The 27,254-nt window shown below is 37.1% G+C and overlaps 1 protein-coding gene and 1 pseudogene across 3 annotated transcripts in view; one reads left to right on the top strand and one right to left on the bottom strand.

Annotated features, from left to right (window-relative positions):
- ADAM9 (ADAM metallopeptidase domain 9) overlaps positions 1-27,254 on the bottom strand; it is a 103,063-nt gene that overhangs the window by 46,226 nt on the left and 29,583 nt on the right. For both annotated transcript variants that reach the window (XM_082680467.1, XM_082680466.1), the window contains exons 5-12: positions 23,294-23,370; positions 22,092-22,287; positions 20,007-20,072; positions 18,012-18,083; positions 15,559-15,728; positions 12,345-12,426; positions 11,682-11,815; positions 4,543-4,714 (exon numbers count right to left, since the gene is read on the bottom strand). In XM_082680467.1, coding sequence (XP_082536593.1) covers positions 4,543-4,714; positions 11,682-11,815; positions 12,345-12,426; positions 15,559-15,728; positions 18,012-18,083; positions 20,007-20,072; positions 22,092-22,287; positions 23,294-23,370 — 969 coding nt within the window. The remainder of the gene's footprint in view (positions 1-4,542; positions 4,715-11,681; positions 11,816-12,344; positions 12,427-15,558; positions 15,729-18,011; positions 18,084-20,006; positions 20,073-22,091; positions 22,288-23,293; positions 23,371-27,254) is intronic.
- Positions 14,119-14,276, top strand: LOC309838849 (large ribosomal subunit protein eL39-like; annotated as a pseudogene). The gene has a single exon. The product of its transcript is annotated as a large ribosomal subunit protein eL39-like (transcript).

The raw sequence follows: 27,254 nt of genomic DNA, 5'->3' as shown, positions 1-27,254 counted from the left end.
TGAATGGTTAAACAAACTTCAGATAGGCCCTTAGAGCTGGTGGAAATACCACCCTAAACATTATTGCAAATCTCTGAAGTAATATCCATACAATGGACTGTTACTCGCTAATAAAAAATTAAAAAAATATTAACACATGCAACAACCTAGACTGACCTCAAAGGCATTACGCTTAGTGAAAAAAAGTCAGTCTCAAAAGGTTATATGTTGTATGATTCCATTTATTATTATTATTTTTAAAGGTTATTTATTTATTTTTGGCTGTGTCGCGTCTTAGTTGCAGCATGTGGGATCTTCATTGAGGCGTGTGGGATCTTTTGTTGTGGCGTGCAGGCTCTTCATTGCAGCTCTCGAGCTTCTCTCTAGTTGTGGCATGTGGGTTTTCTCTTCTCTAGTTGTGGCTCCAGCCACTTGGGCTCTGTAGTTTGCAGCATGCAGGCTCTCTAGTTGAGGCGCGTGAGCTTGTTTGAGGCGCGTGAGCTCATTGTTTGTGGCGCGCAGACTTAGTTGCCCCAAGGCATGTGGGATCTTAGTTCCCTGACCAGGGATCGAACCTGCGTCCCCTGCATTGTAAGGCGGATTCTTTACCACTGGACCACCAGGGAAGTCCCTCCATTTATTATTATTTCTTTTAAGTCTTTATTGAATTTGTTACAACATTGCTTCTGTTTTATGCTTTGGTTTTTTGGCCCGAGGCATGTGGAATCTTAACTCCCTGACCAGGGATTGAACCCACACCCCCTTCATTGGCAGGCAAAGTCCTAACCACTGGACCACCAGGGAAGTCCCTCTATTTATTATTGAAATGGCAAACATTATTGAAATGGCAAAACCACAGATGGAAGCCAGGGGCAGGGATAAGGGCTGGAGTCAGGGTGGGTGTAATTACAACAAGGTAGCAGAAGGGTGTTCTTTTGTGGTGACGGAACAGTTCTGTATTTTAATTGAGGTGGTGGTTACATAAATCTATATATGGAATAAAACGGCATAAAAGTTCACACACACACACACACACCAATGCAGGTTAAAATGGTAAAAGCTGAATAAAGTCTGTAATCTAGTTAACATACCAATGTCAGTGTCCTGGTTTTTATACTGCACTATAACTATATAATTTGTCACCCTTTGGGGGAAACTGAGCAAAAAATACATAGGACTCTTTGGACTGTTTTTCCAATGGTCTGTCAGTTTATAATAATTTCATAATAAAAATTTGAAAATTTGAAAAATGATCTATACCTTGCACCATACAAAATATTAAGTCAAAATGTATCATAAACCTAAATGTAAAACCTAAAACAATGGACTCCCCTGGTGGCACAGTGGTTAAGAGTCCACCTGCCAATCCAGGGGACAGAGGTTCGAGCCCTGGTCCGGGAAGATCTCACATGCCGTGGAGCAACAAAGCCCATGCGCCACAACTACTGAGCCTGTGCTCTAGAGCCCGTGAGCCACAACTACTGAGCCCACGTGCCACAACTAGCAAAGCCCGCACGCCTGGAGCCTGTGCTCCGCAACAAGAGAAGACGCTGCAATGAGAAGACTGTGCACCGCAACGAAGGGTAGCCCCCCCTCACCACAACTAGAGAAAGCCTGTGTGCAGCAACAAAGACCTAATGCAACCAAAAATAAATAAATAAAATCAAAATAAAGTTATTTTTTTAAAAAACCTAAAATGATAAAGCTTCTAGGAGAAAACATTTGAAATCTTGGACTAGGCAAAGATTTCTTAGATGTAACACCAAAAGCACAAAAACATATGTTTCACATAGGCAAACAGGTATCAAAACCTAACTTGTATGTGTTAAATGGGTGCAGTTCATTGTTGACAAGTGTTTATAATTGCCTGTTTCTTACCCTTTGCTTTGTCTTGACCAAACTTTAGTGAGCCTTCTCTCTTTCCTATATAGGCCCTTGAACTCTGTTTGTCTCCACAAAAAAAAAGGGAACAAGTATCCCCACCCCTTCCCAGCTTCTCCTGGCAATCAGCTGACCAAAAGACAACTTCCCATCAGACCTCACTGGCTTTTCTCCCCTGCTTATCCAGCTTCCCCATAAAAGATTCTGCTTATCTCTGTTTGCTCCCACATTTACCCTATAAAAGAAAAACCTTTTTGTTTGATTTTGAGACGCTTCCAGATGTCTGAGGTCAGTGTGTTCTCCCTACTACAATAGTCTTTCTTCTGGATAAAGCCTTTTCTTATCTAAGTCCGAATTTGGGGTGGGTTTTTTTTGACACTGTATTCAATTATACTTCAATACAGCTGTTAATTTTTTTTCACAACTACTGTGCAAGACAGACAGATGGCTTCATAAAAGAAAAGAGAATCCGGAAATAGACTAGGTATACAGGAATTTTGTTTATGGTGAAAGTACCATTTTAAATGGTTTTGCAACAACTGACAATTAATGGGTAAAAGTTAATTCTCTAGCTCACTCCACATGACCCCCCCACACCAATTATAGAGCTAATACAAAAAATTGTAATTACAAAAATGCTAGAAAAAATTATAGAGGGGCTATATGATGATAATCTTGAAACACGAGTAAAACTTGTACCTTGCTCAGTTAACAAAACTATGGGGGACACTAAATGCCATGACATATTGTTGGTAAAAGTGTAAACTGACACAGCCTTTTTGTAGGAAATTTGGTAGTCTCTAATAAAATTAAAAACATGCATACTTTGCAATTCAATAATTCTACCTTTATGTAATTATCTTAGAGAAATACTTGTATATGTATGTATGCACACACACACACACACACATGGAGCATATACAAGGATGTACTGTTTGCAACAGAAAAATACTAACTACAGTGAGTAAATGTCCTTTAATGAGAGTATGGTGAAATAAATCACAGTATATCCTTATACTGAAATACTAATCAGCAGATTAAAGGATTATGTGTAAATAACATAATGACGTGGAAAAATCTGTAGGATATATTAATAGAAAAAAAACCTCTGCGTGCAATGTATTAAGTTGGATTTCATTTATGTAAAAAAATAAAATCCTGAAACAAACCCAACTATGGTACAAATGTTCATACTGTATACAGGTATATAAATGCATAGGATAAAATCTATAAAGAGACACACTGAACTTATAAGAATGGTTACCACTGCAGAAGGAAGGGAAAAAATGTATGGGAGAAATACAGGGAAATTTTGCTTGTGCTTGCTATTTGAAACTTTTATACCAAGAAAAACACCTGTGATATTTGAGGGGGACGAGGTACTTTTTTCAAGAGTAATTTGTAGTGCAAAAGCTCGAGAAGCAAATATAGACTATTTCAATTAGTTCGATAATGAAGTAAATAGTCAGGAGAAATCAAAACATATATAATATTTTAGGAGAATGCCTGGAAAGAAGAGCTTGGTCATCCTAACAGTATAACATTAATTTAGAGACTAAATATAACCTCATTAGGCTTTATTTGCCTCACTTGAAAATGAGAATATAAAGAAATATCAACCTCCTAGAGTTATTGTGAGGATCACACCATGGAAAACATTTAGCAGAGGCTGCTGACATGCAGCAATAGTGCAATGAAGGCCCATGACAATTTCGTCATAAAATACATACTGCCTGGCAATTCCCTAGTGGTCCAGTGGTTAGGACTCTGTGCTCTCACTGCCGAGGGCCCAGGTTAGACCCCTGTTTGGGAAACTAAGATCTCACAAGCCAAGCGGCGCGCCCCTCCACCGCAGAAAACAAAACCAAAAAAACGTACTGCCTTTCTAGAATGTAAAGCCTTCTGGCAAAAGCCAGGGATGTGTGGTCAGGTAAGAGAGAAGAAGCAGCACTTGTGGAAAAGATTGAGAATATAGTAAAGTTTACATACAATTGAACCAATTTCTTTAAAATTTAAATTTTTTTAATTTTTGAAATTTAATTAAAACTTTTTTTCCTCCTAAGCCTTGTCTAGGAAGTCTTAAGTAGGCCATTTTGAGAGGAGAATGGCTAAGATATAGAAGAAGAATAAAGACGGGCACAGACTTATGGCAGTAAGTGTGGGCAACAGGTGTGAGAAAGCCAGAGAGCGGTAGGTGAACTGAAGCTTACTAAAGGGAGAATGTTAATTTGAGTCGCAAGAACTTTGTTAATGAAGAACTCTGGACAATGGGCCAGCTTCAATTTATTATTAAAATGAGGTCAACTGAATAAATGTTTCTGCAATGGCAGTGCCAGAATAGTAAAAGCTTCTAAGTAAAGAGCCAAGAGAAAAACTGATTCGTTCTTTAAAATCAATAAATGACTCAGTAACCATAACAGAAATGGTAGAAGGTAGCAAAAAACAGAAGAATAAACATGGTGCTTTCCTGGACACCAAAACAGATGACACCATTGGTTATGTTCTAGGAAGGAGGGGATGATCAATCCCAGGAACATTATGCCCACAAGCAAAATACCACTCCTCATTTTGCCACTATATTTTACTTTAGCTCCTATGCTAGAGTTGCCCAAAGTGAGCTATTTTATTCTTTTGCAAATCCCAAGGTAACTTCACAAAGCAAACATCACACATTAAACTGACCTTTGGAGTACCGCAGTCACACTCTTCCCCAGGGTCCACCAATTTATTACCACAGAAAGGAGCGCTGTAAGCTTCGTCAGGCTTTGGAATATTAAGAAGGCAGTTTCCACCTTTATTTAAAGTTAACTTCTCAAAGTCTTCTGCACTGCAGGTGCTGAAGTTTCTGGAACCTCTGTAATAAACATGAAGAAAAAGATCTTAAGTCATAGCAATTACTCACTTTGAAAATCTTAAGTCATGTCTTCAACCATCAAGAAGTGAACATTTAAAATGGCAGAGGGGGCTTCCCTGGTGGCGCAGTGGTTGGGAGTCCGCCTGCCGATGCAGGGGACACGGGTTCGTGCCCCGGTCCGGGAAGATCCCACATGCCGCGGAGCGGCTAGGCCCGTGAGCCATGGCCGCTGAGCCTGCGCGTCCGGAGCCTGTGCTCCGCAATGGGAGAGGCCACAACAGTGAGAGGCCCGCATAACAATAAATAAATAAATAAATAAATAAATAAATAAATAAATAAATAAATAAATAAAATAAAATAAAATAAAATGGCAGAGGAAGTTCCCTGGCTGTCCAGTGGTTAAGACTCCACGCTTTCCCTACCAAGGGTCCAGGTTCAGTCTCTGGTTGGGGAACAAAGATCCTGCAAACCGCGAGACATGGCGGGAAAAAAAAAACAGCAGGGGTTTCCCTGGTGGCACAGTGGTTGAGAGTCTGGCTGCCGATGCAGGGGACACGGGTTCGTGCCCCGGTCCGGGAAGATCCCACATGCCGCGGAGCGGCTGGGCCTGTGAGCCATGGCCACTGAGCCTGCGCGTCCGGAGCCTGTGCTCCGGAACGGGAGAGGCCACAACAGTGAGAGGCCCGCGTACCACACACAAAAAAATAAAATAAAATAAAATAAAATGGCAAAAAATAAAATGGCAGAAGATACAGAAAATATTCACAGAATCATAAATCTCAGCATCAGAAGAGACCTCAAAAATTATCTAGTCCTCTCTAGAATTAAGTTTTATTTGTCTTCCATAGTAAAGGTTCTTCAAATATGTGAAGCGAGCTCTGTTTCCCCAACCTCTTTTCACTCTGTTGAAATGACGTTCCTGCGCTCCCCTCACCAACACTTACGAGGAGCTATGTGACAATAACGTGAATCCAGCGATGATGCACGCACTGTAGCTACCAAGAAGCAGCACGCACAGGGCAGAATTTCAGCTAGTTTGAGGTTCAAATGCCTCTGATGGTAATTTCTAAGAACTGTAGTTAATACTCTGCAGGCTAGATGGGCTTCTAGAAACGGTCCAACTTGAACTGTCTATGTGATATTTATACAAACACAATTTTGATGTGTTTCTATGTGTTGCTGGGTTGTTTTTAGTTATTGTTTTACTCAATAACGATATTTTTAGATAGTCCCACTGGCTAGTTTCACTTTTGAAAACTAGTGGGAGACACACTCATCTATAAAACAAGAACCTTTGAGAAATCCAAGTCACATTAAAATTGTATTGGGGGCGTTTGGTGCCCTGCAAGAATCTCTTTTTCATCAGTTTGAGCAATGGTACCAAAAGTAACAGTGGGAATGAGAACCATGTTACGTTACAGTGATTGAGAAAGCATTCCTATTGATTCCGTGTCTTCTGTACATCCAAGGAATCTAAGAAACAGATCCTTTCTGGGAGACTTTGTCCCCTGGGTAAACTCTTCTTTGCTAACCGGCCCAGAGTCTCCCAGGAAGTAGACAGTCCTGGCTCCTGGCTCTTCGGACTGGAATGCAGTCACACAGAAAGTAAAGACCTAGCACAAGATTTTCGACAATGACAAAAACACTCGTTTTCCACATTCTTCTTTTTCTTGCTACTCTCTGCTTAGGAATATTGTAAGGAGTCCTTTTGTACAACACTGTTCCTTCAACAAATATTTGTGGAACATCTATCATGTACAAGGCACTCTTCTTCGTGCAGGGGAGAAAACAGTAAACAAGGCAGACAAAAATCCCCGCCCCTGTGAAGGCAACATTCTATTGAGTGAAACAGACTATAAACATAATGAAGAAATAAATTCAATAGTACATTAGAAGACAAGTCACGTTGGGGAAAAAGATGAAGAGGTGAAGAGGACGACCTCTGCAGGGGGAGGAGCGACTACAGTTTTTCAAAGAGCTGTCAGGACAGGCACTTCAAATACTGAGACAACTGAATCAAAACTGGATTTCTAGGGGAAGAACATTACCGGCAGAAGAAACAGTAAGTGCAAAAGCCCGAAGGGAGAGGCCTGCCTGTTCAAGGAACAGATAAGGAAGCCAGCGTGGCTGGAGTGGAGTGAGACAGTGAGGGATACAGACAGCAAGGTGTGAAGAGGCCATTGCAAGAATCTGACTTTTTACGATGAGTGAAATAAGGAGGGGAATGACACAATGGAAAGCGTGAAGCAGGAATGATGTGATCTGATTTACGTTTTAATAAAATCACCATGTTTGCTATGTTAAGCAGGAAGAAGTCCACTCAACAGATGATGACGGACCAACTGGCAGTGGTGAAAGCAGTAAGAAGGGTTTGGATTATTTATATGGTTTAAAGAAATAGGCATTAAGGCAAAGAATGTGAGAAAAGAGAAGTCAAGGGTGACTGAGATTTTTGTCCTGAGCTACTAGAAGGAAGGCGCTATCATTAACTATCACGGGAAGATGGGGGCAGAGCAGGTTTTAGGAAGGACAACAAGAGTTTGAGTCTAAGGACCTCAAGTAGAAATGTCAAACTAGAGCATGTGATAATTATCTGATAAACAAGGAGACTTCAATTTAAACAATTGTTTTTTTATTTCCTATTATTGTTCTTTATATGGCTAGTACATTGCCTACCACACAGTACATATTCAATAATGTTTTCTGTAAGAATATATTAATCAGCTGATAGTCACAGGAGTTGTACAGACATATGTGTATATTTCCTACACTTGAGCTCCTAATTTTAATCTACAAAGTTCACCACTTCTGAACAGATTATTTTTGAAATAAGCTTGTTATACAGTCCTTGGAACACATTTTCTCATAGAAACAATGTTTTATATGTGTGATCCTAAAGCAATCTACAAAAAAAAAAAATCTGTTTCACCCACAATGAAGTTGACTATCATACTGAAAAGGATAACAAAATCATAACCGCTTCTTCTGCTGTTTAGTATGTGGAGATAATAACAAACATCCCCACGTTGGCCTTCACTAACACTGTGGATAATAAAATGAAGATATTCTCTCCCTAGTCATCCTTGGATGTCACCTACAGTAATAAGAAGGATGATCTCTCTCCTGACACTCGGCTTGAATAATAGCAACTAAAATACCCCTACTCTCTATCACTTCTGGGAACTAAGATATGAATCTAAAGCATCTCCGAATCTCTTCTGTCACATCTAGGTGAGTTTTATAAAACTGATTCAAAAGGAGATACATGGGACTAACAGTGATGGAAATGGTCCACCAGGATATGACCAAAAAAACCCCAACTATCATTTAAAACATTCTCTCTATGACTAACCTGGAAATAACCAAAACCACCAAAACCACCACTACCATCCTAACCCCACAGCCTAGGAACAGGAAGTCCTAAGAAAGAACTCTAAGTGATGGCACTTAATCAGATCAATTTTTTTAAAAAAGAGCACTCTTTTAAAAGCCTCCGATTATGGAGGCTTTCTGATGTAGGTGGCATTGAGGGACAGAGTTAAGAAAGCCATTTCTCTAGAAAGGTACCTCCCAGGAAAAGCACCCCTCACACGCCCAGGAATCCAAGAGCAGTGTGTGAGGGGAATACTACCAGGTCCCTCAAATATCTTAAATAATGATAAAAAATTATATTACAAAGTTAATTATCCACTTTTTAAACAGAACTGGATCCAACTGATTATCTGTAAAAACACTAGCATCTATATCACTTGCATCTAAAAAAAAAGCCTAACTTATAACAGTCAACTAATGTTCATGAAATAGCATATGAAGTAGTAGGTGGGAAATCTGTCCTCAAAAAGAAGATTTAATATGCCAAAGATAACATAATCCTACTTCTCAAATTATTTCTTACCAAAACTTGTTCAAATATAATGCCCAATACTTTATCAAAACATAACATGAAGACACAAGATACTGTGAGAAGAACTATAAAAAAATTAAAAGACACTATAAGGGGAAAAAAAAAACAGATATAGTCCCATAAAGTCTCTAGATACTAGAATTATCAAACAATAACCCAGGAAGAGAAAATCTGTGCTTCCTATGGTCAGAGAGAAAAATGAGAAGCTTGAAAATTTTAGCAGGGAACTAAAATCCATAGTTGTAATACAGCAGATTTGATGTGTTTTTCTAAAACACATTCTTTACACATTTAAAATACCCTGAAATTGAGATTCATCTTAAAATTTGAATTAACTTGATAGTCACCATTTTTTTCATTCTAAGTGGTATGTTAATAATGGTATCTTATAATCAGTGTCACCTACATTTGCATAAATACAGTGTATTAGTGATCATATTAAACGTAAGTAGATTAAATGATTCAATTAAGAGACAAATATTGCCAGGCTGGATTAAGAAAATAAAACCTAAATATAGGTTGTTTAGAAACATATATCTAAAACACAAGAATAAAGAAAAGTTCAAAGTAAAGGAATAGAAAACATATACTGTCAACATTACCAAAAAAAAAAAACAAATCTGGGACAGCTAAATTAATATCAGACAAAACTGACCACTCTAGCTAATGCAATAAAAAAGGAAATGAAAGACATACAAATTGGGAAGAAAGAAACAAAACTGTCTTTGTTTGCAGATCTCTGCCTGCTGCTGGACTGCTGCAGCTTGTGCCCAGACCCACGCTGAGTGCCCACACCAGCCCCTCTTGTCCCAGCACTGCTCCCCCCCACCCCAGGGAGAGGGTGCTGGTGCTGGGAAAGGGGACAGCACACACTTAAAGGGAACAGAGCGGGCTCAGACCCAACCCTCAGCGCTCGTGCTCCAGCAACTGGGGACCAAACCCCAGGCCCAATAGGGCAGTGTTGCCACTGAGCAGAGGGGAAGTCCCGTCACAAACCTAGCTCCAGCTCCAGCCCCTCCATTCCCCATCCCACCCCCTGCTAAGGTGATAGCTTCCAGCACACGCTGAGGAAAGACATGACTTGTGTTCATGTCAAATCCAGCTCTCCCATGAAAATACAAATAACGCACTTTAAAAAACAGGCCGTACACCACATTAACAAATTGAAGAATAAAAACCATATGATCATCTCTATAGATGCAGAAAAAGCTTTTGATAAAATTCAGTATCTGTTTAGGACAAAAACTCTTCAGAAAGTAGGCAGAGAAGGAACATACCTCAACATAATAAAGGCCATATAGGACAAATCCACAGCTAACATCATTCTCAATGGTGAAAAGCTGAAAGCATTTCCTCTAAGATCAGGAATAAAACAAGTATGCCCACTCCTGCAACTTTTATTCAACATAGCTTTGGAAGTCCTAGCCACAGCAGTCAGAGAAGAAAAAGAAATAAAAGGAATTCAAATTGAAAGAGAAGAAGTAAAACTGTCACTGTCTGAAGACGACACGATGCTACACACAGAAAATCCTAAAGACCCTACCAGAAAACTACTAGAGCTCATCAATGAATTCGGTAAAGTTGCAGGATACAAAATGAATGCACAGAAATCTATTGCATTTCTATACACTAACAACAAAATATCAGAAAGTAAAATTAAGGAAACAATCCCATTTACCATCACATCAAAGAATAAAATACCCAGGAATAAACCAACTTAAGGAGGCAAAAGACCTGTATTCCAAAAACTATAAGACACTGATGAAAGAAGTTGAAGATGACACAAACAGATAGAAAGATATACCGTGTTCTTGGATTGGAAGAATCAATATTGTTAAAATGACCATACTATTCAAGGCAATCTACAGATTCAATGCAATCCCTATCAAATTACCAATAGACAAAAAATTTTAAAACTTGCATGGAAACACAAAGACCCTGAATAGCCAAAACAATCTTGAGAAAGAAGAATGGAGCTGAAGGAATCACACTTCCTAACTTCAGACTATATTACAAAGCTACAGTCATCAAAACAGTATGGTACTGACACAAAAACAGAAATATAGATCAATGGAACAGGATAGAAAGCCACAGAAATAAGCCCACACACTTATGGTCAATTAATCTATGACAAAGGAGGCAAGAATATACAATGGAGAAAAGACAGCTTCTTCAATTAGTGGTGTTGGGAAAACTGGACAGCTACATGTAAAAGAATGAAATTAGAACATTCTCTAACACTATATACAGAAATAAAGTCATAATGGATTAAAGACCTAACTATAAGACCAGATACTATAAAACTCTTAGAGGAAAACACAGGCAGAACACTTGTTGACATAAATTGCAGCAATATTTTTTGGATCCCTCTCTAAAAAATGAGTAACAGAAATAAAAACAAAAAATAAACAAATGGGACCTAATTAAACTTAAAAGTTTTTGCACAGCAAAGGAAACCATAAACAAAACGAAAAGACAACCTACAGACTGGGAGATAATATTAGCAAACGATGCAACCAACAAGGGATTAATTTCCAAAATATACAAACAGCTCATACTGCTTAACATCAAAAAAACAAACATCCCAATCAAAAAAATGGGCAGAAGATTTAAATAGACATTTCTCCAAAGAAGACATACAGATCACCAACAGGCACACAAAAAGATGCTTAATATCGCTATTATTAGAGAAATGCAAATCAAAACTCAATGAGTTATCACCTCACACCAGTCAGAATGGCAATCACTAAAAAGTCTACAAATAATAAACGCTGGAGAGGGTGTGGAGAAAAAGGAACCCTCCTATACTCTTGGTGGGAATGCAAATTGATGCAGCCACTATGGAAAACAATGTGAAGGTTCCTTAAAAAACTAAAAATATAGCTACCATATGATCCTGCAATCCCATTCCTGGGCATACACCTGGGGAAAACTCTAATTCAAAAAGATACACATTACTCCAATCCAAACAATTCATTGTTTATTTTTAGCATTAAACAAATGTTCAATAGTTTTAAAAAAGCAAAAGGAAAAAGAATAAAAAGAAAGAATTCAGTTACTCACGATGCTCCTGAATTCATGATGCAGCTCTTTGCTCCACAATAACAATCTCTCCCATCATCATGATTCATTCCAAGGTTATGACCCAACTCATGAGCAACAATGGATGCAAATGTCTCCACTGTGATTTGCCCAAACTGCCCAAACACAGGAAGGTATTCATTAGGTTTCTGAACAAAAAGGATATGCTTTTTGTTTCTCAGATTACTTTTTCACAAAAGGAAATTCATCACTACAATACTGATAGCCTACGTAATAAAGCAAGCATCCAACATCAGTGTGTAGACACGGCAGTCTAGTAGGAAACTGGTGTGACTTAACATACTGATGATAGAGATAGACTCTTTAAGCAACAGATCAATTCCTTTAGCACCAACAGATTATTCATGGTGGTTGATGGGAAAACAAGTTCATGGTTCTGACTTAATTTTCTCAAATGGAACCTCTGTTTCCTCATCCATAAAAAGTGAGGCGCTAATAAACACACAATAAATATTAGAAAACTTAATTCAGTCTCCAGGGAAAGAACACATCTGCCACTTCTACCATGTCCCTCATAATAGCCAAAATATCGCTGTAAGGACTAGGAGAGGAAGTACAGAGTCACTGAATGTTGGACATTTCCTAATGCAGATTCCAAAGATGAACATCAAGAACAAAACATACCACGTTAATCCCGCCCGCATGGCTCCTTGAACACACTGTTCCCACAAACGCCATTCCCGCGGTCCCACCAAAACCTTTCTTCCTAAATGAAGAGAACAGGTATAAGTTATAAAATGTACTTGGGGAGGAAAAGGTACACATTGCTCCTATTTCTTTGGGTAATCTTAAACTGATTGGTAGACCCTATGAAAACTGGGAGAAAAATGGCAAAGGTAAATAACATTTTAAAAATCACAATTCAATTAAAGACATCTTTTTTATTATCAGAGTGGAGATTAATATTACAAATTCATTTTTCAGACAAATGAAGATACATTTTTGATATCAAACCAATTTGTTTTGTACCTTCTAGATGAAAAAACCTTCCTAAAATGCAGTATATCTATTTATTCAAAAACTCTATTGAGATCAGGTAACAAAATGACATATTCACACAGGAGGCTGCAGGCAGGGAGCACAGGAAACAGAAGAGACACGATGGTCTCCGTAGGGCTGCTCAATCATCGCGGACACACCTGTAACTAAGGACCTGGTCCCTCTGCCTGGAACTCTCCTCCCCAATATACAGCCCTAACTCACTCCCTCACCTGCTTCAGGTCTTTACACAAAGGTCATCTTCTCATTGAGGCCTTCCCTCGCCAAGCTACCTAAATTTTCAACCTCACTCCCCCCAATTCTTCTATCTCTACCCTCCCTGCTTTATTTTTCCTCCTTACTACTTATCATTATTTAGCATATTATATACACTTATTTATCTCACTTATGAGGTAAATCTCCTCCACCACAATATGAACTCCATGAGAGCAAGAAATTTTGTCTGTTTTGTTCACTGCTATACCCCAGAGCCTAGGAATACATCTAATAAATATCTTTTACATGAATGAATAAACCCTTCTCTCGGGCATCTGAACAGCCAGGACAAGAGGCCTAGAGATATTGACATAAGGGGATTGCCAAGAAAACATTTTAGCCAGATCACCCTGTAGTGAACCCCACAGTCCCCAAGCCCCACTTATGTCCTCAATGCTTCCGAAAGGAATTTTAGTACCCCATTCCTAACCACAAACAACCAGGGATTATTAGACATCTGGGAAACGCCTCTAACATGGCAGATGGAGACCAAACAGAGGAGACAGCTTGGTAGATGTGGTTGGGCAAAGCACAGGGAGTGTGCCTGGTGCCTGTTCCTTTTGTGAATGAGAAGGCATGCTCACTGCCAGGGTATGAGGACACTTCCAGGTACAATTTTACTAAAAATTAATAAAAATGTCAGGATCAAGCTTTTGTGGTTATGGGGCCATAAAGATCCATTTAGGCATTCTCAGTGCCTTGCTTTAAACTAACTGGTATGACTAAATAAATAAGTAAATAAATTAATTAATTAAATCAAGGGAAATTTCTCCTCAGAAAAAATTTTGAGTTTTAGGTACCATCAGCATTAAGGAAGGCAAAAATTATTACATAAAACATTTTTTGGCAAAAAGTCAGCCCACCAACCAGAAGATTTTTAAGAAGCAAGAAATTTTTTTAGTATTTTTAAGTGAGGGTTTTGTATTAACTTTTGGAATATATTTGTATTAAGTGATTACATAAGCTTAAGTTTTTTTATGGTTCCATGAAAATACTATGTAGAAAGAAGAAAATTTTAAAAAATATATCAGAAATATCTCAAAGAGAGTTTAAAAAATTATTATATCCATGAAATAAGAATTTGACCAGCTCTCTTCTCTTCTCTTCTCTGCCATCCTACGTACGGTTAAATTTGCTCCTCGCCATGTCTTCTCACAAGACTTTCAGGATCAAGCAATCCCTGGCCAAGAAACAAAAGCAGGGAATCGTCCCATTCCCCAGTGGATTCAAATGAAGACTGGTAATAAAATCAGGTACAACCCCAAGACGAGACATTGGAGAAGAACCAAGCTAGGTCTGTAAGGAGCCTCGCATATGAGGTGGCGCACATTTTTGCTGGGTCAAGGACACTTGCATCTTACCATATCACTCTGAGAACATCACTACTACCCAAACAGCTGGATGGGTTTTATTAGGAAAGTGATTTTTCTCTTTGTGTCAGTGTTTCTGCACTAATGCTTTGGCCCAGTAGTAAATATGTGGAACCTTTTGTTGGGATAAAAAAAAAAAGAATTTGACCATATAAAAATTTTAAGGGGGACAAAAAAGAGCTAAATATTAAACATTAAAAATAAGATAGCTGAAATGAAAAACTAATAAAAACCTTAGAAGGTAAATTTAAAGAAATATCCAGAAAGCAGAACAAAAAGACAAAGAGAAGGAGACAAAAGATAATAAAATTAGAGGACAAGCACCGGAAACTCAATAGCTGAGTAAAAGGAATCCAGAAGGAATGAAGAATAAAAATAAAGAGGATGAAATCATCTCCAAAATAGTTTGAGAAAAATTCCTAGAACTGCAGTTTCAAGATTGAAATTACCCACTAAGAACACAACACAGTGAGTGATAAAAGACCTACACCAAAGCGTAGCATCAGGAAAATTTAGAAGCCTGGGAACCAAGAGAAGATCCTACAAGTTTCCAAAGAAGAAAAAAAAAAAGGCCACATACAAAAGATCAGGAACCAAAGTGAATTAAAGCTTCTCAATAGTAATTCTGGAAGTCAAAAGACAATGGCCATGCCTTCAAAATTCCGAAGGAAAACATTTCGTGCCTAGAATTTTATACTCAGCAAAATAACCTGAAATTTACAAAACAAACTAGAAAGCACACCTCTGAAAAACTGAGTTACTTAAGCCCTAGGATAATCAGAGTTCAAACTGAGATAATTTTTTTATTAATTGAAGTACAGTTGATTTACAATGTTTTGCTACTTTCTGGTGTACAGGAGATAATTTTTAAATTCTGTTTTGAGGCCGTGAAACACATTTTCCAACATGCAAGAGGTCAAAATTTTTTCTTTCAATATATCCTTACACAAGAAGAAACTAGAAAACATGCCATACCAAAATGAGGAAGTAAACCCAAGAAAGAGGAAGAAGGACATGGGATAAAGGTCACAGAGGCTCCAACACAAAAGACAGGTCTTATTATCATACTGTCACTTGTCCTACAGTAGCAAAAATTTTCCTCATTTAAATGAATGCTCAGAAACCTTAACAGAATGATTCTAATAAAAGAAAAAAAGCAAAAATTATTATTCTGATCATGCCATTAATAGTACCTTTAAAAAAAAATCACTTACAGAACTAGCTGTGCACTGTCATGTCTCCGACGTGTTATAAGAAACTTTTCCCGCCACTGTACAAAGTTCCCCAACACATCACCCGCACCTCCGATTATGTTGATCAGATTTCCATTTGTCCAAATCTCCAGCCCAACTAGCACAATTCGAATATTTAACATGATGTACATCTGGAAAGAAAACAAATACAAATATATAAAATTTATTAAAGAATATGAGAATAATTCCTGGTTATATATCTGAAAAAAGAAAAAACACTAATTTGAAAAGATATGTTCACCCCAATGTTCACAGCAGCATTATTTACAATAGCCAGGATACGGAAGCAATCTAAGTGTCCATCAACAGATGAATGGGTAAGAAGGTGAGGTATATATATACACATACATACAATGGAATATTATTCAACCATAAAAAGAATGAAATTTTTGCCATTTGCAGCAGCATGCATGGACTTGGACAGTACTATGCTAAGTGAAATAAGTCAGAAAGAGAAAGACAAGTATAGTACAGTATCACTTACATGTGGAATCTAAAAACATACAACAAACTAGTGAATATAACAAAAAAGAAACAGACTCACAGATATAGAGAACAAACTAGTGGTTACCAGTGGGGAGAAGGAAGGGAGGGGGCAATACAGGGATAGGGGATTAAGAGGTACAAACTATTATATATAAAATAAGTTACAAGGATATATTGTACAACACAAGGAACAGTAGCCAATATTTTATAATAACTATAAATGGAGTATAACCTTTAAAAATTGTGAAACAGCATACTGTACACCTGTAACATATATAATATTGTACATCAACTATGCTTCAATAAAAAATAATACAATAAAATAAACAATATGAGAATATCTTTTAAGTAACACAACTACTTAAATTAAAAACAGGACTCCTCCCCTCCAAAAAAAATTCCCTTCAATATAATGAGACTCTAACTTCTCAAAGGGTCTCAGTTTCCTCATCCATAAAACAAAAGTAAAGATTCAAAATCCTTTTTATCTTCCATTCCAAAATCTGACAAACTCTGGATATTTAAAGTTTTGGGTATTTTGGTTCCAAAACTTTCCCTAAACTAATGCAAGCCTATTTATAGTCCATATTTAGCTCACTTAATGTAAATATTCATATATTTCACTACAGAAATGTCAATGAGGTTGATTACAAGGTGCTACCCCAGGACCCTGTTGGAGGTGTAATGTAATACATAGTGAACTATATGTTATAAATGTATGCGAAGTGAACTATATTACCTACCTAAACTCTTACCTAAAATTCTAATGACATGCACCCCAAAGGTTTCAGATAAAGGATTATGGAACTCATATCTATTTCACAGAGATACTGTGAGGAATAAGTGAGTTAATAAATGTAAGGCAATTGACTCAGTTTCTAGAATGCTATAAATATCCAATAGAATGTTATCATTATCATCATCATCATTATTATGCTTGGTATTTGTATTAGGGGAACAACTTAGAGATGAAATTATCTTATAAGAACATGTAGCTAATTCTCCAGTATCTCCCACTGGATGAATAAACTCCAAAATCTCAAACCAAATCCCTCCTTCTCTCTCTCTCTCTCACATAGACACACACACACACACACACACACACACACACACACACACACACAGTGTCATAGTTTCAGAGGAGGCAGCCTTATTTAAAATAAGATTCTCTCAGTAAAAATTCAAAGATCTTTCTATAAATACCAAAGTACCTTAGCCTATCTGCTATGAAATAAAAGTCATATTTTATGGCAAGATGAGAAAAATTTAAACAAATACATTTTTCTCTGCCCTTTGGCCTCCTCTCTCCCCGCACTGTGCACTGTGTATCTGCATTAGGCATCGACCAAACCTCCCCCATTGGCAGAAATACCTGCTCAACCATAAAGAGCAGCATTCTCCTAGCATCAATAAGACAACTCCTTAAAAGATAACATTCCTTCTTGACCTGTTAGGGGCCACGATGATAATTAAATCTCGATTGTGTAAACTGTCAATAATGCCTCATTGAATGTACAGCTCTCTGTCTCAAAAAACTTATATAACTGTACCTTGACTTCTAACGAGGGGAACAGTTCTCAGAGCTTTCTGAGATGCTCTTCCTGGGTTATAATCCTCAAATTTGGTTAAATAAAATTTTCCATTTCTTTCTTAGATCAGCTGATGAATTTTTCGTTGACATTAAAGATAAAGTAGATGCTAATTCGAAATCTCTTGCTTGTCTCAGAGTCTCTCTCTCTACAATTATACTTTACTTTTAAACATAAAACAGTTACAAAACAAATTAGAGAGCAGACCCCTGAAAGACTGAGTTACTTACTTAGGCTCTAGAATAATCAGAGCTCAAAATGAGACAATTTTAAAATTCCATTCGGAGACTGTGAGAGGAGAGGACAGAATAATCCCAGCTGATAGAAAATACAACTCACGCTATCCAAGTAGTTTGCTAAAAGAATCATCTCTTCTCGCACTGCAGTCTGGTTTCTTCCCATCATGTCATACTGAAAAGCAAAGAAGGGAAATCATTATCACCAAAGCAATTTAAGAATAAAATTTCTATAATCTCTTACAATGAAGATAAGAATCCAAATATTTCCTCTGAACCAAAAACTGAGGCACTTAGACATTCTCCTGCATTTCAAACTAATAAGTCTAAAGGATACATTTTAGTGATAAATAGGAATAAAAGAAAAGCAGATACGTGGGTGAAATGAATAATGAAAAAGCACTGAAATCTTAATCTTCTCCAAAGCAGTACAACTTTAAAATGAGTTTCATGCTTAACAGTCTTTAATTCATTTTAATGCAAAAATATTTTCAAGCATTTCACAAAGGTAGAGTTTAAAACAATCAAAATACATAGATAAAGGAATGAAAGACAATCTGAAAGACTTCCTGATCCTTTCACCTCTTAGGCTAACGACATTACCAATAACCAATTTCTAAACTCTGGGCTAAATTAATTATCAGAAATTAACCAACGTTCACTAGTGAAAACATTATATGTAGATAGAAATATAGAGATATATAAAAGTTTAACCATATTAAGCCAGTTGATTATGACTGATTCACTTCTTTGAGATCTAGCTAAATCCAAATGTCTATTTTAATATTATTTTAATATAACCAATTTAATAACTAATTAAAAGAACACTTTTAAAAGATTATGTGGTTTTGCTCTATGATAAGGGCATTAATACCAGAATATATCAGATTTTATTAATTAGACATTTTATCATGATTCTCCTAAACAAAAAAAAATTTTTTTAATACACTTGACAAGGTTTGATTAAAATAGAACCATTTTTATTTTGAACCATTTTATACCTATGTGGAGAGAGTAATAAAGAAAAACTTTTCAAATCTCTATTTTTGTCACTTGTCCACAACATTCTACAGGAACATTTTACACATTATCTGGGACAAAGTTCATGCTTGTTCATACTCCTTTATGCTTCTTCCTTCTACACTTGAGGATAATGAACCTATAATGAACAAATCTGAATATATTTCTATCTCTTAAAAATATGGCTTGTTTTTTTTTCCAGTCTACATACAATAAGGGATTTTTTTTAAAAAAACATAAAAATCCTCAAAACTGTCTCTGCAGGTTACAAGAAAGGACTTGTCAACTGTGTTAGGTTTCTGCAAACAGCTTATTTGCACAAACAACAAAGTTGGAAGTACAAGTCAGACAAAACATTTCAAATAATCTATAGGTTAAATTATATAGCACCTGTATCTAAAATTGATAATGCTGTAAATGCTGAAATAGACACATAACTTTTTTTAGTTGAGTAAAGCACAATTCTTAAGTATGAATAAGGAAAATGCCCTGGTGTTATCCTGTACAATAAAATAAATAGTAAATGCTAAGCTGACCTATTCTCCTCTGCTCCCTTCTAAAGCATGCCAAGAACCTGGAAGTTTTCTAACTCTTAAATAGGATAGATAGATAGATATCTCTTAGAGATATCTTTCTCTTAGATAGATAGTTTTCTGTCTCTTAAATAGGTTAGCTGAAATTCTAGAAAGAAAAGCAATTTTATTAGGCAACAAAGCAATATCTGATTAACTGGGTTTATCACCACCGTCCTTTAAATGTCTCTGAAAAAGTCTCAAGAGCTTAACTGAGAGGCAGAACAGTTTCACTTAAGAAATTTAGCATATGCAAATCACCCAAAAGAACGGGGGAAGAAAATCACCAGTAAAAAATAAAGGTAGAGGTAATCTCATTTGCTACATTCAGTTCTGGAGGTATTAGGCATATCATGTATGAGTATCAAGAAAAAAAGTCATTTTAGTTTTTAAATTACATTTAACAGAAATCAATACAAATACGTTATATTTAATATTTCCTTCATGGGATGCTCACTTCTCATCTGCTTTTCATGAAAAAGAAGAAAAACTGTCACCAATCCTACCCTTTCCTTGTCTACGACAATGAACAGCTCCACATAGCGGGTCTGTGGCAGGACAGCTCTTCTTCTCTGTCAAACACACAAACATCATAAAGGCAAAAAAAAAAAAAAGGTATAAGGCTACACGTTTTTCATACATAATGATCTTACCCTAACCTCTAGTCACTTATTTCATGTCTGTTAAGAACTTCATAAAATGATTTTAACACATCCTAGATCAATAAAGCCAAAACAACACTTTTTTTAAAAAAGTGATATCTGCCATCTGTACTGATCTGAGAAATAGTCTATCTAGTTAAAGACAATATGAGTTATCCAAGTTTCCAAAGCAGAATAACTGATGTTCTAATATCTAAACTACACACACACACACACACACACACACACACACACACACACACACGTTAATAGGAAACTCCATCACTTTGCTGGGAGTAGAAGAAAGAATATCTGCCAATAACCCAGAGCAGAAGGAAGGACAAGGTTGTCATTTTATTTTGTTATTGTTGTCCTTTATTTTTTTCCTTCCAGTTTCATTGAGATACAATTGACCCTGACATACAAGGTGCCACTTTAAAAAAAAATTAGTTTTGTGATTTTACAGAAATTTAGATAAAGTATAGCATGAGCTAAAATTTAATGTTTTCCAATGATTAAAAAGAACAGTACAAAAGTCAAAAGAATGAATGGCAGGAGAGGCAATGAAAATAATGCCATAAACTAGTATGAGTTAATTAAAATACACCAGAAGAAGAGGCACAAGCCTCTTCTACCACAGCGACATCATCTCATTATGTAGAAAGCTGGCTTCTCTGCAACTGAGGTTCCTCTGGTCCTAGAAACAGTTCAGGTTAAGAGACTCCTGTCAAGGGCTTCCCTGGTGGCGCAGTGGTTGAGAGTCCGCCTGCCAATGCAGGGGACATGGGTTCGTGCCCCAGTCCGGGAAGATACCATATGCCGCGGAGCGGCTGGGCCCGTGAGCCATGGCCGCTGAGCCTGCGCGTCCGGAGCCTGTGCTCCGCAACGGAAGAGGCCACAACAGTGAGAGGCCCGCGTACAGAAAAAAAAAAAAAAGAGAGAGACTCCTGTCAAGAGTAAGCCAAGGAATCCTAAAGAAGTCTCAAAACAGGGATACCATGAGTGTCCCTGGAAAAAATCTGAGATCATTAAAGTTCTAAACCTCAATCTCTCTTTCCCTCTCTTTCTCTTTCTCACTTTAGACCTCCAGAATTACCACTCCAGTCTGTGTAAAGCATATCTACATCAAAAAGACCGCGGCTGGGGCTTCCCTGGTGGCGCAGTGCCCTGGTCCGGGAAGATCCCACATGCCGCGGAGCGGGTGGGCCCGTGAGCCATGGCCGCTGGGCCTGCACGTCCGGAGCCTGTGCTCCGCAGCGGGAGAGGCCACAACAGTGAGAGGCCCACGTACCGCAAAAAAAAAAAAAAAAAAAAAAAAAAAGGCCACGGCTGGACTTCCCTGGTGGCGCAGTGGTTAAGAATCTGCCTGCCAATGCAGGAGACACGGGTTCAAGCCCCAGTCCGGGAAGATCCCACATACCGCGGAGCAACTAAGCCCGTGCGGCACAACTACTGAGCCTGCGCTCTAGAGCCCTCGAGCCACAACTACTGAAGCCCACGCACCTAGAGCCCGTGCTCCGCAACAAGAGAAGCCACCGCAATGAGAAGCCCGCGCACCGCAACGAAGAGTAGCCCCGGCTCGCCACAACTAGAGAAAGCCCGCGTGCAGCAATGAAGACCCAATGCAGCCAAAAGTAAATTAATTAATTAATATTTTTTAAAAAGCCCTCTCAAAGTCACTGTAAAGGGCTATTAGATAGCAATGACAAAAAGAAATACAGTTACTGTTTAAGACTTAAGCCCTAGTGTCCAAAACACAGAAGCCTGATTGTACTCATCTTGCTGGCTGGAACTGCGTATTGCTCGTCTTTTTATCCCCTTAGTACCCATCACAATGTCTGGCATACAGTTGGCAAAAACACAGTAATAACAGGTATTGGTTTAAGGCACAAACACAACATTTTTTTTTAACTTGAGTCTCAGCCATGAAGAAATACATTATGTCCTTACTCGAAGTAGCTGAGTGACGCTGGGAGGCTCTTCCTCTTCATCCTTTGTGGTTTCTTCCTCTGTATCCTTGTTGGAAACCCCACATTTCACAGGCTCTTTGTGGACATCATCCATTCGATAAAAGATGTGCTCAAAATGAGAGCTGTTTTGCAGGGGTTCAATCCCATAACTCACATTCTCTATATGCAGCAAGCCTCTTAAGTGTTGTATTACACATACACAAGGTTTTAGAATGAAAAAAAAAATACACAGGAAAAGGAATTAAGAAACCTGAATAAAAGTCCTACTTCCTAACATATGTAAGAAGGGGTAGAATGGTATAGAGAAAAACAGAGAGGCTTTACAGGCAGGCAGACCTAAACTTAAAGCACAAGACGACTACTCACTAGCATGACTGCCTGAAAGCTACCTAACCTCTCTGAGGGTTTGCTGTATAAGGAAAGGCAATTCAGAACAGTGGCTAAAAGTGTGAAGTCTGGAGTCAGAAGACCAGAGTTTGAATCCCAAATGTTTCCTACTAGCCTTTGTTTACATTCTCCATAGAGTTGTTCTGAAAACTAAATTATTTAATACACACAAAATACTTAGAACGTTGCCTGGTACACAGTAACTGTTCTACGAGTATCATTACTTAAATGGAGATAGTCATAGCCATCTTATATAGTTGGTTTGAGAATTTAAAGTAATATTTCTTAGTTCAATCAATCATGCAAAGAATCAACCAGCCCAGTGTCATGCTGCCTGGCCCTTAATAAATTTAATTTTAATATTATTATCACTTCACTTGATACATGATATGATTTCTCTGAACCTCAGCTTGCTCACCTAAATATGGAAATAATCAGCCCCTTTTCACAGTCATTATGCACCTTAGATGAAAGAATATAGGTGAAAATTTTATAAACCTGAAGGGTGACAGAAATTTAAAGTATACGTTATTTTAAATAGCAAAGTTTATTTAGTGGACTCAAAAAAATGAAATTTTTTCTTTAGTTATTAAAATTCATCAACTGCAAGATTGTCCTAAATAAACATGCTGAAAATGACATCTGAAACACAGCTATAAAGACCTTCAGCAACATCAAAGTAAAACCTAAATGTAAGTCCCCTAAAGCGACTTGATCTGGAGACAGAGATAGGTAAAGAGGAAAGAAATAAGGGAATGAAAAAACCCCAAAAAATTGATAAAGAAAATTCCTTACCTGAGTCCAAAACAGTTGCTAAGAGCAATCGATGAATTATAAACGCCCTCCACGTATCCCCGATAATGACAATGATTCTAAATGATAAAAACTGTATTATCTTCAAATACTGTTACATTGCTGAAAATCATCATAGAAACTGCAGAACTAACAAAATTACTTAAGGCCCATAAACTAAAAATTTTTATTATTGGCATCCCATCATTATCACATGGCATTCTTTGTACTATCTTCAGACTGTCTACTATCACCCTACAGCTACACAAATGTTTAGGCAGAATTCCAGAGGACACTAAGTACAAACAACTCTACTCCTATAACCTTTAAACCTAGAAGCAGAACAAGGAAGCATAACGTCATGTTTAACATTTTTAATCACAGGCAAGAAGATGCCACAGCAGCCAACTGAAATCCAATACAGAAGAGGACCTTGTGACAGGCTAGTGACACCAAGGGGGAAAAAATTCAGTACACGGCAAAAACAGTGACTTTGATCCGATGATTTTCTTTTCTTCATATAAGCATACTGATTATACTATTATTATTATTAGTTATACATTTAACCATCTTTAAAAATTAAAGAGACTTTATCCTTAATCTTGAGCAAGAAACTGACCAGTGGAAATGCAAGCATATCACTTACTAATATCACAATTTTTTAGTACACAATGAGATTTTTTCATCTTTAAAACAACTGTAAAGCACTAAAAAAGAAAAGCCAAGGGGAGTGGGAGGAGGAGGAGGAGGACCAGCCCTGCCAGACCTTATGACATATCATCGGGCCTTAATAATTAAAACAGTAGGGTCCTGGTGGTGCGTTAACTGAGAGACCAACTAGTGGAGCAGAATACGAAGTCTCAAAATAGACTGAAATACATGTGGAACCTTATATGATAAAAGTGGCATCTCAAGTCACTGAGGCAAAGATGCACTTTTTAACAAGTGGAGCTCAGCCAACCGGTTAGACATTCAAAAAAGGGTACCTCACACCATACATAAGAATAAGCTCCAAATGGATCAAGACTCCAAACATTTAAAAAAATGAACTCATGCAAGAACTGAAAGAAAACAGGGGTGAATTCCTCTTTAAGCTGGTGTAGAGAAAGACTTCCTACCACTCAAAATCTAGAGTCAACAGAAGAAAAGGCTGATAATTTTCACTGTATTAAAAAAATTTTTTTAACTTCTACATTAAAAGAAACACCAAAAAAAAAAAGTCAAAAGACAACTCAGAGACTGGTGAGAAGTATCTGTAACTTTTATCATAGATAAAACTATACTATATTATATATAATACAAAGAACTCTGAAACATTAAAGGGGAAAGATTAAACCTAATAGAAGATGGAGCAAAAGAGTTGAACGACAATTCACAAAAGAAGATATAAAAATGCCCTTATATAAATGAAAAGATTTTCAATTTCACTAATGATACAGTAAGAACCCATGAGTCTATGCTGATATAAACAAGTAAGAAGGAAAAACTCTTCCTTACAGTAGAAACCACCAGTGAATACAGAAGCACTGATGAAATTAGGAAATCACCATTCTGACAACCATCATAACAACTGATTCAGGCAAATACTAAATACTAAAACTAGGGGGTAAAAATTTGAGAAGCATTGGGATAGTTACTAAGCTTCAAAGTATCTAACCAAAAAAGGCAAAACACAGTAACTTTACAGAGAAGAAACCCAGCAGACAACTCCTTAATCATCAATGTTAACACTGTCAGTGATAAACTAATTGCAGCACATGCTCATGATATGATACAGAGAACGGCTCAATGTCCCTTCAGGGTGGATTCCTGCCAAAAGTGCATAACCTGAATCCAATCATGAGTAAACATCACACAAACCCAAATTGCAGGACGTTCTACAAAAAGTCGGCCTGTACTTCTCAAAAATGCCAATGTTGTGAAATACAAGGGAAGACTATGGATTTCTGGATTAAAGGAAACGGGAGACTGCTGAGCATAACACGTGAAATTGGATTTCCTTTCACTATAAAGTACATTATTAGGATAATGGACCAAAACAAATATCAATAAGGTATGTAACTGAATAACAGTATTGCTTCAATATTAACTTCTTAATTTTGAGAACTATACTATGGTGACATAAAAGAAATTCTTGTTTTTAGGAAATTTACGCTGAAGTATTTAAGAGTAAAGGGACACCAGGTGTACAACATACTCTTCAGGAAAGAAAAAAGAGAGAGAGAAGAAGGGATAAAGTATATGTGATAAATGCTAACATTTGGAGAATCTAGGTAAAGGGTATGCACGAATGTTTTCTATCATTCCTGCAACTTTTCCTATAAGTCTAAAACTGTGAACATTTTTTTAAAAATTAAACAATTATGCACTAAACAACACAGGTGAAATTTCAACATTTTACAACTTTTTCCAGTGTGAGGCTATTTACAACCACTGTTTTCTTTCTAGTGCTTTGTAGTTAAAGTCTAGCTTTGATACTGCCTTCTTCTCACTAGAGGAAAAGAGACACCTCTTCTATTACAGATGAGGTAGCACTTATGAGATAGTAATACAGTAACTCACAGCGCTCAAAAATTAAATGCTTCTACTTCCACTATAATAGAAGCTCTCATTTGACATGACTGAAATCCAGCACTTGATCACTCAATCTACCAACTTGATGGTATTTCTTTAATAACTTGGTTTTATTAAATCTTTCCAAAGCCTTCAATTTAGTTTTTTAAAAAAACAACAAATCCTATTTCGCAAGTTTACAAAACATCCAATTGAATCGCATGATTAGAGTAAAGGTATAAATGGCATAAACAGTTTTGGAAACACAAAAACTGTAAGCAAAAAACTCAACTACTGGGAGTAGAAGTACTCAGAAGTATCTGAGAAGAGCCTACCAGCCACAAGGGCCAGCGAGCTTGGGGCAGTCAACAAATTTTTCAGAGGAAAGAAGGAGCATTAATTAACTGAGGGAGTTAGTTGAGAGACTTTCTAATGCATTTGCAAGGTACCCCAAAGTTCAAAGACTAATACTAATTTGGAGTTTTATTTCACACAGCAACTCATATCAAGTGGTTATTAAAACTGTGTTTCTTTGTGAAAAATGGCCTTGTGAAAGATGCTGATGATGAAAGCCACATAAGAGCTTTACAAATTAATTTAAATAACAGAATCACAAGGGAAAGCATTTACATTTTCTCAGTGTAACTTAACTGCATTTTATGAACAAAAGTATATTCCATGATGATATCTGACGATGTTGCCACACACACAAAAATCCCAGTACCAAAGTTTTAATTACTATCTCAAATCTATAGTCACACTTTTATCTATTTGAACAATATTCAATAACCAATAAGTGAAAGGCTCCATCTGTCTTAGTTTATATTTTTCAAACACCCAGGAAAACATAATTAAATTGTAATTCTTTATGGTAAGAGTTGAATAAATTTCTATAAAACTGAAATCTATTTTTAGCACTTTTAAGCATATAAACTTTCAATAGTAAAAAATAATATTGAGTTCACAGTTGTTGGACTGACTGTTCTAAGTAGTATCTTACAAGTATTAACTCATTTAAGCTTCCCAATAACTCCATGAAGTTATAATTATTATTCCCATTTTAAGGTGAGGATTCTAAGGCACAAACAGGTTTAAGAAACTTGACCAGCAAATAAATAATAGAGCCAGGAATCAAGTCCAAGCAGTGTGTGTTACCAAAATCCAGGCCAAGAAACCGCTCCAAGAGAAAAAATGCCTTTTTAAAATCACTGCTTTTGTTGAGTGGCATAAATTATGTGGTCTTTGGTCTCATGCTGTAGTAATCTTCAGATGGATGACTGGATGGATGGATGAACGGCTGAATGGATTATCTGTGTTCTGGTTTATGCTATCACATACATTTAAACTCCTCTACTATTTTGCTATTAAACAATGGAAAAACAATAAAACAAAACAAAACAAATAAAATAAA

Source organism: Grampus griseus (assembly GCF_964374135.1).
Source record: "Grampus griseus genome assembly, chromosome: 21".
Lineage (NCBI taxonomy): Eukaryota > Metazoa > Chordata > Mammalia > Artiodactyla > Delphinidae > Grampus > Grampus griseus.
Note: the sequence above shows the minus strand (reverse complement) of the source record. Positions and strands in the feature narration are given on the sequence as shown.